This window comes from Aulostomus chinensis, chromosome 7, assembly GCF_037954235.1.
Source record: "Aulostomus chinensis isolate RoL2024-O1b breed Wild chromosome 7, RoL_Achi_v1.0, whole genome shotgun sequence".
Lineage (NCBI taxonomy): Eukaryota > Metazoa > Chordata > Actinopteri > Syngnathiformes > Aulostomidae > Aulostomus > Aulostomus chinensis.
In genome coordinates this window covers 22,652,880-22,668,029 of record NC_141326.1, presented here as the reverse complement: position 1 = coordinate 22,668,029, position 15,150 = coordinate 22,652,880, and the positions used below count along the sequence as shown (strand labels likewise).

Below are 15,150 nucleotides of genomic sequence, written 5' to 3'. Positions count from 1 at the left end.
TCCTTCAATGCGCGTCTACCATGCAGATACACAGAATCTGTTTCCCGCTGATGAGCTGTGTAATTACAGTCTGACTGATGGATGCTTGTAAATAGACCTCAGGCGAGAAGCAGTCACTAATATAGAGTGTATTTGTACACATGCAAAGACACATTCATGCAAATTCCCTGATAAGCACGTGGATAAGAATAAGATTGACACTTTAACAGGCACAGACTTGATCCCTACTGTCCATCTGTCAAACTTCAAATCGTTCTATTCAAACACACACAGAATCCCCGCGGCCACACGTGCCAAGCTACAGGTAATGCAGTGCGAAAAACCAGACAGTATTCAGTCAACTTAATCCTCCAATAAATGGTGGTCTGGCAATCACTGTGATTCACTGGATCCAGTGTCATTTCTGACACTTCCAACAAGAGATGGGACATTGGATCAGGCGCTAATTTTGAGCTTATTTACAGATTAGCTGCCTTCATTCACATATTGGATATCAGAGGGATGCTGCTGATCCTCATAGTGATCAAGACTCCATTCCATAACTTTGCCTGAATCCGCCTGAACATAACAATGTCAATGATATCTATAATATACAGGAAAACAGGCTATCAGTATGGAATTGGAATTCTTTAGATCTCTATTTTCCAACATGTGAAGTCCACAGACACATGTGGGCCATTTAGACACATTCATTTGTAAACCTGTCGGAATGAGGTGTACGACTACAATGACTGTTCTTAATGTCAATTTATTTGCTGATTACTTTTTAGTTGGATTTAAATGCCACAAAAAATGGAAAATATCCCCATTTCTCAAAGCCCAAATTGATCCAGTGTGTTTTACCTAGTAAACGACCATATTCTCACATCTGAGAAACCTGTAGCAGTTTGTCAGTGTAATTGTCTCTTCATTTTCTTTAGCTTGATGAATCAATCATTATTACCGATCATTACCACGGGAACAACCTTTGATTGATGTTCCAAAGGGCAAGTCAAGTTTAAATGTTTCTGTAGCAAACGAAATATCCTCCTGACAAAGGGCAATTATTAAGCTGTCACCCTCAGAATAACACCCCCTGATGCATCTTCTGTGGACTTAAATGGTGGTTTATCAGGTAGCCACGCCAGAGCGACATTTGCCCTCCTCTTTTTTTCCGGTTGGCTGTCAGATGCCAAGATGCCCTCAGGCAATAATTGCATTTGATAAACGAGCCTTGACAAAGGAAAAGATGGTGGTCAACCTCCTGCTGATCTGACAGACCAACTTAATTGAAACTATCAATCTGAGTCACTATCCTCTATCTCTTCTTTTCTGACTTTTTTTCTTTCCTGCACAATCTCCCACTCACAGCTGCATGAATGTATCTTCTCTCTGTCAGTCTTGCTGCCTCTGTCATGCTTGCATGCAAAATCAGTACAAAAACAAACACTTCTACATAATACTGAGAGAGGGATAATTAAAACATCATCCCAGCATTTGTTTTTCCTTCAACAGTCTGCCTATTTGACTCTGCAGCAGCAGGTTGTATGTGTAGTGCAGTGGCATCTGAAGTCCCTGTGCTAAAGCATAGTAGCTTTTTTTCTCTCCCTCTCCTCCGAATCACTACAGCCCCACATGGGATGTCAGAGTCACCGGCAGGGAAGAGCGAATAGAGTCAGAACAAAAGGAAATACCTCCCCTCAATGGACATGAAATGGTTAAACCTATTATAGAAGACCAATCAGGAATGGGGGAGCACCGCAAACCTCCGCAGTAAGAGAGAGAGAGGGGGGGGGTGAGGGAGAGAGAAAGAGAGAGAGTAGAGCAGAGCGGGAGATAGAGATACCAGGAGTGTGATGGTTTGCACTCCTATCCAGACAGTGAAGCAGGGAGGGAGTCCAACAGAGTATTCACACACCAGTCCACATGGAGGGGACAAGAGAAGGAAAAGAAGAATCTCACCAATATCCCTGTCAGGACTAATCTCTCTGTGGACTTGTTTTTCTCTGTCTGGGAGTCAGGAAGGAGGGAACATCTGTCAGTTGTGTGAGGCTCATATGTTCATCAATATTCAGTCCTAATTCTTGGATTACTGCTAGAAGGGGCACAAGATAAACCAACAGTTTGTGTCAGTCGACCTAGATTGTTGTAAAGCTGGCTGGAGACTGGAAAGCTTGGTGTCCTGGCAAGCTGTGAGGCATCTGTGTTTACCCTGCATGGTGAGTTTAGCTGTGTTATGATGGGGCACTCCACTTATTGGTTTGATTTGTAGTAGTCGGCTGAGGAGAGTGTATGTGGCAGCAAAGAATCCATGACAAACATCTGCCACCAGGTAAAAACACAATTGCAGGGGATTAGATTTTTCTTTTATCACTGTCTGACTTTTTATTTAAAAAAATATGGTTATGGTTATAGTGTAACCTACTTATGATGGATTGAAAAACACGCATTTTCAGCCTCAAACCAGTAATTCCTTAACATAACACTCTAATAAGCTTTTGATTGTGCATATATACTCCCAGACTGTACGCTGTGTTTGTCTTGCCACAACCACACACAACCACACACACACACACACACATTCGATTTAAAACAGTGAGGTTTTATCAAATGAGAAACTTGATGTCCTATTTATAGAATTCATCATGCATACTTAATCCCTGTTGCATGGCTGACAAGTATGGTCCGTATGAGCTGACTGACATACATACTTTAAGTATGACATCCCGTTCTGCTACAACCTTGAAGAATGACCGACATCTTCCCCTAAGGAGTTAACATGGATCGCATATACATACACATCCATGTCTTTTTTTTTTAAACAAGTTTCCGAAGGAATCATGTGGCATCAAAGCTCTAATCCCTGTCATGAAAATTGCATGACTATTTCATCACCTCTCTGGCTGTAAAAGTGAATCGAATAATTTACAACAAGCATTTTCCTCTAAAAATTTGCACACAGCAAGAATAGCCAATTATTACTTAGCTGATCTTGAATCGGAAATTAGTTGGCTGAAATGTAAAATGTTTTTGTGCAAGCCCTTAGTTGACAGTTATGCTAATGCAATAATAAAGATGTAAAGTTCATCATGCAAAACACAGAAACCCGATAAGACATCAGAGGCTTGCTGCTATGCTAATGAGGCTTTCCTTGTTGCCTCTCTACTGACGATATGTTTATTTTCACTAATGCATCCCCCACACTTCCCTCTCCTACTCCTCCTACTCTCCCTATCTCTATCATCCATTACCCTACCCTTTTCTTTCTCTCTCTCTTCAGGCACCGTGTAAGGAAGATGCGGGACTGAAGGACAGAGGGGTGATATTGTATGCAACTCCTGCCTCCTTAAGTCAAATTCTGGTCCAACATCTTTGTACAAAATATCTAACAGGCGGATGAAGTGACTGCTACTTCTGCCAGAGGATAACCTTCTCTTGAATTGCTGTATCAACCCCCCCCCCCCCCCAACCACCACCACCAACACGTTCACGTATAAATACTGTTATTAGAAAATGTCATGCTGATCACACGTCATGGTGATTGGACACACATGTATTCTACTAATCTGTTCAGCTCACGCAATCTCCAGTGATTCAGGGTTCAGCATGTCGCGGGGCAAACTGGAGACCTGTGCTCGATTTACAAGTCAATGGCGGCTGGAGCCAGGCGCGCTGAAACGGATGAGAAAGGTGCACAGTGAAGGCCTGTTCCATTAGTGCTCCCAGGGGAGGCATGGGCCTGGACGCTGCCTGGACGCACTGACCTCTCCTGGATAGATCCTGGACATTACTATGGTGTACAGTGGGGAATCTATGGCTGACTGAGATACTCTGACTCTTGGAATACAAGCTAATGGATATAACACTTTTTTCACATTTATAGATCTGAACACTGTCTTGTCACTGGGGACAGAAAGCACGGATTTGGATCTCACTACAAGCAGTGCATTCCAACCCTGTGCAGAGGAACGAGTCTGCATTTCTTTGTTTTCTTGCCTGGCTTTGTCTCTCCTGCATGGGAATACCATGAGATTATAAACAGGAGGTGGTTCCGACGTATTATCACTGTTCCACTCATCCGTCAACCCTTCCACTATCACCAAAGTAAACCAACCAGTCTAAGAAAAAGTCTGTAAAGGACATTAGCCTACATTGTCACATCACTCCTGGATGCAGGTGGCCGATCCCTCGCTTTCTTGCCATTGAGTTCAAGACGAAAAAGCTGGCAGCCAGTAGACAGTGTTTGGTGAGACGGACAGGTGCTTTTCTGGCTGTCAGCCTCTCTGGAAAGGACTAACAGTGAAAGGAAAAGCCTCACTGGGGAGAGTTCTGCTGGAGCGGAAACACTTTTCAATGGCTATGTTTGGATGTGATGCTCGTCTCTGTGGATCTAACATGGACTCTATGGCCTGATTACACAGCCTTGGTATTCAGATAGTGCTGGAGGGAAGGGTAAATACTACTAGAAACCTTTTGTTTTTTCTCCATATCATCTGGTGTCTCTTTCAAATCAGATTTACTTCTCGAGGGAAGGTTGGAGGTTTTTAATATTGCATGTGCTTATCAGTTATTTTAATCAAGTCTAGAGTGCATGTGTATTCATGTCAGTTCTCCTTGAGTTTTTATGCACTTATCGGTCCAACACAATGTGTTTGAAGTGCATCTTTGAGACCTGAGAGGAGAACATGATTGACTTTTAGAACATTGTTGTCATAAGTCACCTACTAGGTTCTGACAAAAAATGATGAGTTCAATTACCATGACAAGTAATTTTACACCTGCCTTATCATTGGAATTATGATTCCATCGAACACTCTAAAATTCTTCTTTCTTCATTGTGTTTTTTTGTCCCTTGTCATGATATCTCCCATTTCATGCAGTATTGCTGACTACTTTAAAACTATGATTTTGAATCAGTATATGCTGGGGGGGGGGGGGGGGGGGGGGGGACTAAGCCACAAAATACCTTAGAATTGCAATATTTCATACTCAGAATTTAAAACACAAGAGTGACCCATCCAATCGAGGATGTTTATATTGAAAAAAAAATAGAAGCGATCTGAATAATAGTTATCAGTCATACCAAGTTTGAAGTGAAGCAATCTTTTCTGCAGGGCATGATAGTACAAAAAGTTCCAGTCAAATTGAAGCGCCTGCTCTCACTCAAACTCTAAGTGCATTTTTCACATTTTAGAGATACACAAACACAAACATCTTGCCTCTTTAAAAATGTCTTTCTCTCTTCTTCTAACACGCAGGATAATGCATATCCTCCCCTGCCTGAAAGAAGAAGCCACCATGAGCAACGTCACGGTCACCGACAACACTGAACCCATCACCCGCACCATGAGTCCAGCAACATCCAGCCCATATTCCTATCCTGTTAGTTTCCAGGTCTCCATAACTGGCTTTCTCATGCTGGAGATCCTCTTGGGCTTGAGTTCTAACCTCACTGTGCTTGCCCTCTACTGTATGAAGTCGAACCTCATTAGCTCTGTTAGTAACATAGTCACTATGAACCTCCATGTTTTGGACGTGCTGGTCTGTGTATGCTGCATCCCTCTAACCATTGTGGTAGTGCTGCTCTCCCTGGAGGGAGACACTGCCCTGGTCTGCTGCTTCCACGAGGCCTGCGTCTCCTTTGCTAGTGTTGCCACGGCTGCTAACGTGCTTGCCATAACCCTCGATCGTTATGACATCTCAGTCAAACCAGCCAACCGTGTTCTGACTATGGGCCGTGCCCTTGCACTACTGGCCACCATTTGGGTGTTATCCTTTGTGAGTTTTCTGGTGCCCTTTATTGAGGTGGGCTTTTTTGCCCAGGGTCATGCTGAACTCAACCAGACAGTGGTGGAGAATGTGGTCCACACCAACCAGTACTACACAGAACTGGGCCTCTATTACCATTTGATAGCTCAGATTCCCATTTTCTTCTTCACTGCTGTTGTCATGCTCATCACCTACTCAAAAATCCTGCAGGCACTCAATATTCGCATTGGAACACGTTTTCATGCCTCACAGAAGAAGAAGGCTCGCAGAAAAAAACGTCCATCCATGACAGCCATGACAACGCAGCAAGAGGCGACAGATGCATCTCAGAGCAGCAGCAGCCGCAACCCCACGCTGGGCATGCGTACATCTGTCTCTGTCATCATAGCCTTACGCAGGGCTGTAAAGCGCCATCGAGAGAGGCGAGAGCGCCAAAAAAGGGTTTTCAGGATGTCCCTCCTGATTGTGTCTACTTTTCTGCTGTGCTGGACACCCATCACAGTTCTCAACACAGTCATCCTCAGCATGGGCCCAAGTGACCTGATGGTCAAGTTGAGACTGGGCTTCCTAGTCATGGCTTATGGGACCACTATCTTCCACCCTCTACTCTACGCCTTCACGAGGCAGAAATTCCAGAAAGTCCTGAAAAGCAAAATGAAGAAAAGAGTGGTGTCAATCATTGAGGCAGACCCCACCCCTAATAATGCCATTATCCACAACTCCTGGATCGACCCAAAGAGGAACAAAAAGGTGACATTTGAGGACAAAGATGTTCGACAGAAATGTCTGTCCTCTGAGGATGTGGAGTGAAGGAACTCATATCTTTAAGCTACCGTCAAAAAAAGAAGAAAAAAAGCAGCTAAAATGACATCACGTCATGACAATAAAGGGAAAATGTTAATCCAAAGCAGTTATGTAAATAATATGTGCAATAGAATGTACAAAAACAAGAGGTGGATAATTTATTACTATTTATTGAAAACAAAAGTAGGTTTCATAGATACACCATATACTGTACTGTAGGTATTGCATGGCTTTTGTAACGTTAACTTACAGCACATTGTGTACATACATAATACATGTACAGTATAGGAAGATCGATATATATATACATATATAGAGAGAGAGAAAGAGAGAGAGATAAAAGTAGGAATTGTTATGTATATGTATATTTATAATAAATTTTGTGTTCTCTCACCTAAAGCAGTGAAAGTATTCCTACTCTCCCCTCCTCCAAGTTAAGTGTTGGTGTTTCTGTAACAGCTGTGAGATTACACCCATCCATCACCGTGCCACTTGCTCTGACACCAGACCCTGCATTCCCCAGAGGCCACTGACCTTATTGCCTGAGAGCCCTCTGTGGGAAGGCTTGCAAACTGCAATGAATCTGTAGGTATGAGGATGCAACAATAACAGGTCAAACATGGAGCGGTAGGAAAGGAAACAGTAAAGGAGCTTACGCGGTGTGTTGCCAAAGCTCAGAAGTTATGGTCTGTTAGCAGTCGCTGCTTTTAGTTTGAGAGGAGCACTCTCATTCATCAGACACAACAGAACACCGAGGTCCTCATCAGATTGTTTGACACGAACCAGATGTAATCAAAAACCAGGGCTGTTTGACTTGAACAGTCCGTAGTTTGAGCCAAATGGAAAATCTATTGTTGCCTTATGTTGGTGTGATGAATGACGCACAGCCTCACAGAGGGACCGTCCCACGTATTACTTAAATCCTCAAAAACAATATAATCCTCACATGTTTGGCCAATATAAGTTATATATATATATATATATATATATATATATATATATATATATATATATATATATATATATATATGGGAAATGTTGAAAATATTTGTTTTTTCAAATTGCCTGTTTTTAATAAAACTAGTCAAACTCTCTCTTCGCAAAAGCAAATTCATACCTGCAATAAAGAACTACTGCGAAAGTCTTGAAGGCCTAATAAAAGATTCTTTTCACAATACATAATATTAGATAATTAAGTTCTTCTTCTCTGCCTGTGCATCAACTGTAGCACTGTAGCGCTTGTTCTCTTTTGTTTGCCAAGGAATAAGAGAGGAATTGTATTTCCCATGAGGCTGGTGCTGGTAGATTATAAAGCAGTCCGTCTTGTATTTTTGGCTCAACGTATCTACGAACCAAGTTTGCCCTAAATAAATTGGAATAATTTATTCAGGCAGCTGAAGAAGATTTTCAGTTGTATGATACTCCAAGGAGAAGCTGTCAGCTTATTATATTCTGTCTGTGCACTAATACCAAATCTAGATGCAGAGTTACAATGTCCATTAGCATATAAAGCCATGTTCAGTTAGCCTCCCAGCTATCTTCATTACAATCCCAGGATCAAGAATCACATGCTCTCCAACATGTGGATATACACGGTACATTCACATGCATGCATAAAGATACACACACGCACATACGCTAATGCACACTGTGCTCCATGGTACATCTCAGTAATGAGCTTATTACGCCTTTGCTGTCTCAGGTACAGTAGAAAATTGAAGAGCCCTTTAGATCCTGCGAGCACAGAGCTGTTGGCGAGCAGAGTGATTACACAACCTCCATCAGATGCTTCTCTGGCTGTCAGTGTGTGGTTTGTAGTGCAACAGATAGGGCTGATATGGGAATATTGATGCAGCCGAGGTTCTTTATGACCCTGCTGTAAACAGGCAGTGTGGATGTCACGGTGCCTTGAGGGCATGCCTGTGATTGAGAGTGGAGACGGGATCATAGCCAGCGACAGATTAGCCAACCACGGAGGGAAAATGACCTATGAGACAAAACACTGAGCCTGAGGACAAATTCAACTCACATATGAATGAGTTAAAATGTGACAATGTAGACTTCAAAGTTGGAGTAACAAAATATAACTGTACAGACTTCTGTTTTTCAGTAAATAACTAAAGAGTTGCCTTCGTGATGCATACTGAAAAATTAATCTCCCCACAATTACAGGTACATTTCCAGGCTTAATCAGTGCTGCTGAAAAAAAAATCCTTTGCTTTAATTACCTTCTAAAATTATCCCCCAAACACCAAAACTATTTAAACGGACAACAGACTTTGATGTCGCAATTTATTTTCCCTGTTCAGGTGTAGCACACTGATGAGGCCTACAGAGTCTGATTTTCTGATGAATTGCAGCTCATCACTGTGACCCCAATGTCTAGGCTTCTTTTACTTTCCCTTCCTCCTTTCAGGCCATCAAGGGACAAATAACAACAGGCACTTACTCTTCCCTGTTAAATTTTACCATATTCACCAGATGGGGACTTTATAAGCTAAAGTTTTTTTTTTCTAATTGCTCTTGGAAGATGGTAAAGCTGTCTTTTAAAGACATGAAGTGAATTGATTGTGTTGCTCAAACTTGTTATGTTTCAGTTTCATTGGCAGCCTCTGTAGCTGCAACAGTGTTTATCTCCCCTTGTTTCTATATTTATCTGGATTCTGGCTCTAACACAGTCAGGTGACGTTCCTAACCTTGATCCCACCTATAAAGGTGCTGACTGGCAGATGTGGGCAGCGATTCAGAGGCCTGGGGCCAGACCACAGCTAACGCAGTGTGGATGCACTTTTATTTTTAATAGCACTTTCCTCTGTTAAACAGCTGCAAAACAGCAATAGTTTGATTTTGAAATATTCTAATTAAATTACACCCGTACCAAAATAATAGGGTATAAAGGCTACTGTGAAGTGGTGAACATGAGGCAGTCACCTGGGACCTCGGTTGTGTCCCAAAGTTATTTTTTTCAGTGAAATAACTTGAAAGTAAGTAACAAAGGTGGAAAACCAGCCCGGACAAAGTATTGATTAATGAAGATCATTAAAAGGATTCAGTATCACAAAAGTGTATCTTAATAGAGCTAAAATTAATGTGACATGCATCAACAATCTTTTTAAGATCTGGCCAGTGAAGTCTGAGGAAGGGGTTCAAGCTCATATATTTATACTTATGGTGTGCCATGACCCATAATTTTGTTTTAATTATTTTTGGATAATCTATTTCATTCTTATCAAATAATCTATTTTAAAATTATTAATTAAATCTTACAACTCCATTCCCTCTTACACAGATGGGAGCCCTGGAATTAAACGAATACAATAAAAACAACCAGGTTATTTAAAAATGTATGGGTGTACGCCTCAAAAGCTTTTCCATTATTCATCACATCACGGTTAGCCTGCCAAACCGAGCGTCTCGAATTGACACTGTTGTTTGAAGATGGCTTTTTTTTTTTAAATACTTATTTTAATACTGCAATGTCTTCAAAGCTTACGGTGGCCCACAGTAAGGCGCTTATGGCCCAGTCAAAGGCCTCGACCCAGTGCTTGAGAAAAAACTGCTACAGCATAAGATGCATCTTACACTACAGTATATTTTGACAGTGACATCTTTTTTCTTGAATGTAATTCCAAAAATATCAGCCAGTGGGAAGATTATATGGCTGCAATTTGACAAAACATCCATCAGATTAGAAATTCATTTTGTTAAAAACCCCTCAATAAATGACAATCAATGACTATCAGCCATGCATGTGACTGTTCTGATATCAACCGTATCGACCGTTTCGGCCCATGTGGGATCACCTTTATTTATATTGACATTTAGAAACTGCTGCCATGGGTACAAACAACAGCTAACATATAGGAGAATCTGGTTAGCAGGCCACCACCATCTCTTACCTGAGGTGACCTACAGAGAGGGAAATGGGTCATACATTACCACAGTCAATAGTAGAGGTTCAATGATGCTTCTCTGTTATTACAATCACTTGACCTTGGTGTGTCCTTTTCCTCCTCCCAGATACTCTGCGTTAATGCTGCTATTGCTGCTGTCCGTGTTATGTCTCCCTCTCTTACAGCCATCCCTGAATCAGATGCCATCTCTTCAGGGCCCCTCTCCATCCAGCCACAGACACATAATAAAAGCCCAGAAAATCACATTAGTCTGTCTGTATGGAGCCTCTATTGCATTAGGTCAGCGAACACTCACCTGTAATTCTGCTATCGTAGAAAAGAAGAAAGTGAATTGAGCACGCCAGCCAGCACAGCTTGACAAATTGTGGCTTGTGGTCATTTTTGCAAATGTTACTCTCACGTTTAATGAGATGGAGGGACATTTTGTAGTGTTGGAAGATAATGCTATCATGTACAAGCTATAATCTGGGTGCAAGGACATCTACAGCTGAGATAAAAACCAGGAGTATGACCCCCACCTGCTACGACCTCAGCGCATCGCTGCTCATCCTGGAGGAAATAATACGTTGGTGTTCCTTTGAATCAATGATGTGTAGACTGCTGTTTTTATTACTAGAGAACATATGTCTAATGACAAATCAGGGCTTATCAGCCACTAGTACATCAGAGTAGAAATGAATCCTGCAGGGTAAACAGGGATCAGGAAACCTACCCTTGCTAAAATAGACATCGTCCACTTAAGTTGCTCATGTTATAAAAGCTTAGTACAAACTCCCAAAAAAAAGTTGGTTTAAATTTTGTAGAAAACTTCACTTTTTTTCCAAGTATTTTATCTTTTCAATCCACAAATATGAACAAAAGGTCAAAAGTTGTTTTTATTTTTGCCAGGGTGACTGCATGCCAGATCTTGTGTGTGTGTGTGTGTGTGTGTGTGTGTGTGTGTGTGTGTGTGTGTGCGTGTGTCTGCTTGTGTGTGCGTTCATGCAGGCATATATTCAACAATGTGTCTATTCCATTAAGAGCAGCTAGTTTGTGCGCACATCCGTGTGTCAGACCAAAAATTTTATCAGGCAGTGACAGAGTGTCAACCACTGTGTGTGAGAGGGGAGACAGCAGGCAGTAGATTGCTGCCCTCCAGCTCTTCTCACAGCGATGGCTACCATCGAGTGATACCGCCACGCTTCTCTCCACATGGAAAGATATGAACGGGACCAGCACAAACAGAGCTCGTTCATACAGCCAGGCAGCTCGTCTCTGACACAATAGTGGCAGTATTTTTATTCAGAAACCACAAAAAAAAATGACTAACAGAATCAACTGTTCTTTTGTCAAAGTGTAGTTGTAAAGTGGCACGAGCTATTTTGAGCAACTTGGATTGTGGAAGAAATCCTTTCAAGTCATTTTCTGCATTGACAGAATTATTATAGGTGTCTGGAAGGATGTAAAACCTACTATATTTAAAAATTATGTCCTCATCATGAGCAGCTGCTTAAGAAAATAACCGTTACAATAGATGACATTTATGGAGAGAAAATAATTATGGCAATAAAGGAGAATACCTGTACAAAAACAACTAAGCATCTGCCTTAAAATTGTTATCTATGGATCCATAGAAAATGTACGTACTGTACAGCTTTTTGAGAGAAATACGTGTTGTTGTTCTTCTTTTTGCCTCAGCACCAAGAGAATCTAGAGTAATTGAGGTTTTATATTTTCAGGTTGTCCATAAATACAAACAGATGCATCTGTACACGTCCCGTTCTCATTGTTGCGATATCTCTGGAACATTTTGAGGGAATTTTCATCAAATGTAGCTCAAACATGCACTGGGATTCAAGGATAAACTGAAAAGATTTTCAGATTCTGGCATTGAGAAATCCACTAATATTGTGTGGTGTTGTATTTAGTTGCCAAAAATAAAGCTTTTGGAGGTCATTCTTGCTGGATAAATTTTCATTCTCTCCAGCTCTGATTTGCTTCTGACAGGCTTCTAACGCAGCCATCTATCCATGACTCAGAGATATTGTATTTTACAGTCTTCATCTTCAGCTAAATGTCAGACAACCAGCTCGGCGCTATTGAAGTATATAGATCATCAGAGCAATGACAAGTCTGCCGGTGTCATTAAACCAGCCGGAAACACGATGTAACGACACATGAAGCTTTACCTAAAAACGCAGGTGTTTTTCTCACAATTTATGGGCTAAAGTATTTCCAGCAGTACGATTTTAGGGATCTGACCACATCTCTGGTAGCAGTCGATTAAGCCCCCTGCTGAAAGGGATGCCACTCCTGTTTCAAACAACATTCCACTGCATGCGGCAAGGAAACTGCTAATATATTGAGGTTTCATGATCTCTGGGTTTCTTATTCAACAACCGCATATGTGTAGAACAATATACTGTGAGTCCAAATTGTGTAAACTGCAACGCCCACTCTCTGTGGGTTGCCTCTGAGTGCGGACTTACAAGAAGTGTCAAAATGACCCACATGCGCCTCATCGACAGTAATTTTTCAGCATGTCGAAAAAGAGTTCAAACTAGAGGATGTATCGAGTTTAATTAATATTTATTTAATTCTTTAATGCTTGACGGGCTGTTTAAGTAGCTTTGAACAGTTCAGACACGGCTTCACATGAGTCAGGGTGGACAGGAAAGGCTTAGCTCAGGCATTTTTTGGCAGAGGTGCAGAATACGGACCACGGCTGGGTGTTTGGTCAGGCAAACCACGTTTAAGGAATCTTTGAATTCAGCTGACATCCTCGGGCAAGGACAGAGGAGATGAAGTATTTAATGCACTATATGTTTTCAGGCTGTTGCAGCCATTGAACCCCTCAGTGGTGCATTGCATGCACGCACACACACACACACACACACACACACACACACACACACACACACACACACACACACACACACACAGGGGTGGTGGTCTTGACCCCCAGCACGCAATGAGGCGATACGAAGCTTGGTGAAAATTTAATGGAATAAAGGTCAAGACGGAACCATGTTTATCTGATAACCACCTTTCACTGTCAACTGTACGGAGACCTTGCGGGGGGCTAAGGTCACTGCTCATAATGCCCCACATGCAGTCCACTCCTGCTGCCATTAGTAACCCACAAGGTCAGATATATATATATGGGACCAATATGGAGCTGATGATGAAACCATGTTGATGGTGTCTCACGGATGAGGGTTAGATCATGATAAACACAGATAGGTGCACCGCCAGCATGTTGGTGCTGGACTGTTATATTGAAAATGCTCCTGGCTTGACTGGAAGGCCAAGTTCTCAATTTACTGCTGAAATTATATTCCAACCTTCGGCTGGTCATAAGTTTGGGGAGTGACGGAAAGCAAACGACTGAAAGCATATAAGTTTCCATTCCGGGGAGTCTGTGCTGGCCCTCCGGGACGGGGTGAGGAGCTCAGATATTCACGAGGAGCATACATACATGGACACCTCTCTCTGGAGGCATTCAGGGTATAAATAACTGTGAGTACACCCCATGCTACACACATAACAATTAAGGGGACCGACATATCCTACTAGAACGCAGAGGAATCACACAGGAACAGCAAGACATGGAATCACAAATTGCTTTTCAGTCTATGGTTCAAAGATTGTAGTTTGAGATCATAATAGGACACAGCTGGCAAGCATGTCTGTTGATGTACATATTTATAGCTTTCAGAATTGCAAATATATCTCCAAAATAAAGAATAAATTAAATGCACCGTATATCAAGAACATGTCCAAAGCCTGCTGCATGATGAGCATTTCTTCTGACGGAAATGTATGTCAGAGTACAATGAATTACACTCCATCAAACACGCTAACATCATAGCCTGACCATCTGCTTATTGGAAGCATTTTGCAGTAATGACTCTCTGCTCTCCTGAGCTGCGACCTCAGTGATGCTGAAGAGACGAGAGCAATCAAAGCACATTCAGTTCCGCCACAGTCATTTGCCCGCTTTCAAAAAGCTATCACAGAGTGCAGCTGTAAACATTTTGCTCCTCCACACTCCTGAGAGATCCAGTCAAGAGAGGATAGCAGCTATCAGTCTCTAGCACAGGAGGGAGTCTTGGCGGATACAGCGGAGAGGGTAAAATACACAGATCATTCCTGGGTGTCGAATTCAGTCTAAAAATCTCATTATTCAAAAGGATGGGCGTTGCTGAAGGCTAAGCTCAAGAATTCCCTCAGTCTCCGCTGGTCAGTTCTGTTTATGAGCAGGCCAATAGCTGTTTGTGATCCTTGAAAAAAAAAAAAAGCACAGACAGACACAAGGTTATGTTGTGCTGTAAAGATGAAGCTTTTCCAATTAGCTTGCATTGTATTTCATTGAACAATATTTATATCTGTTGGTATCTGAGGCCAAAACCTAGAAATGATTGCAAGCATCTGTCCAGCACATAAGGCACATTTGGTTTCGTGGTCACTGAATCGAACACAAATCTCTTGGTATTTGCAGCCGTGTACAAACGTTCGTCTCGTCAAACACTGATCATATTATTAGATGATATCGCCCCCTTGTGGACTTTTGTTTGGTTGCCTTTTGTGCACGAGCCCTGCCAATCTGGAGCACATGGCTGCTGGTCTATTAAAAGTTAGGTGATGAATAATAAACACTGCATTATAATTTACGTAAAAAGGCTGAGTGACCCTCCTCAGACAG

At 41.9% G+C, this 15,150-nt stretch overlaps 1 protein-coding gene across 1 annotated transcript; it reads left to right on the top strand.

The window, feature by feature from the left end:
- The first annotated feature begins 1,816 nt into the window (after window positions 1-1,816).
- LOC147259101 (G protein-coupled receptor 22-like) lies at window positions 1,817-7,528 on the top strand. The gene is made up of 3 exons (XM_086207847.1): window positions 1,817-2,198; window positions 3,260-4,431; window positions 5,238-7,528. The coding sequence occupies exon 3, from the start codon at window positions 5,242-5,244 to the stop codon at window positions 6,556-6,558; it is 1,317 nt and encodes a 438-aa protein (XP_086063973.1). The 5' UTR covers window positions 1,817-2,198; window positions 3,260-4,431; window positions 5,238-5,241; the 3' UTR covers window positions 6,559-7,528.
- Window positions 7,529-15,150: the final 7,622 nt, after the last annotated feature.

Bases quoted from the DNA above. Each gene is read 5' to 3' on its own strand.
- LOC147259101 (XM_086207847.1), top strand. From the start codon at position 5,242: ATGCATATCCTCCCCTGCCTGAAAGAAGAAGCCACCATGAGCAACGTC.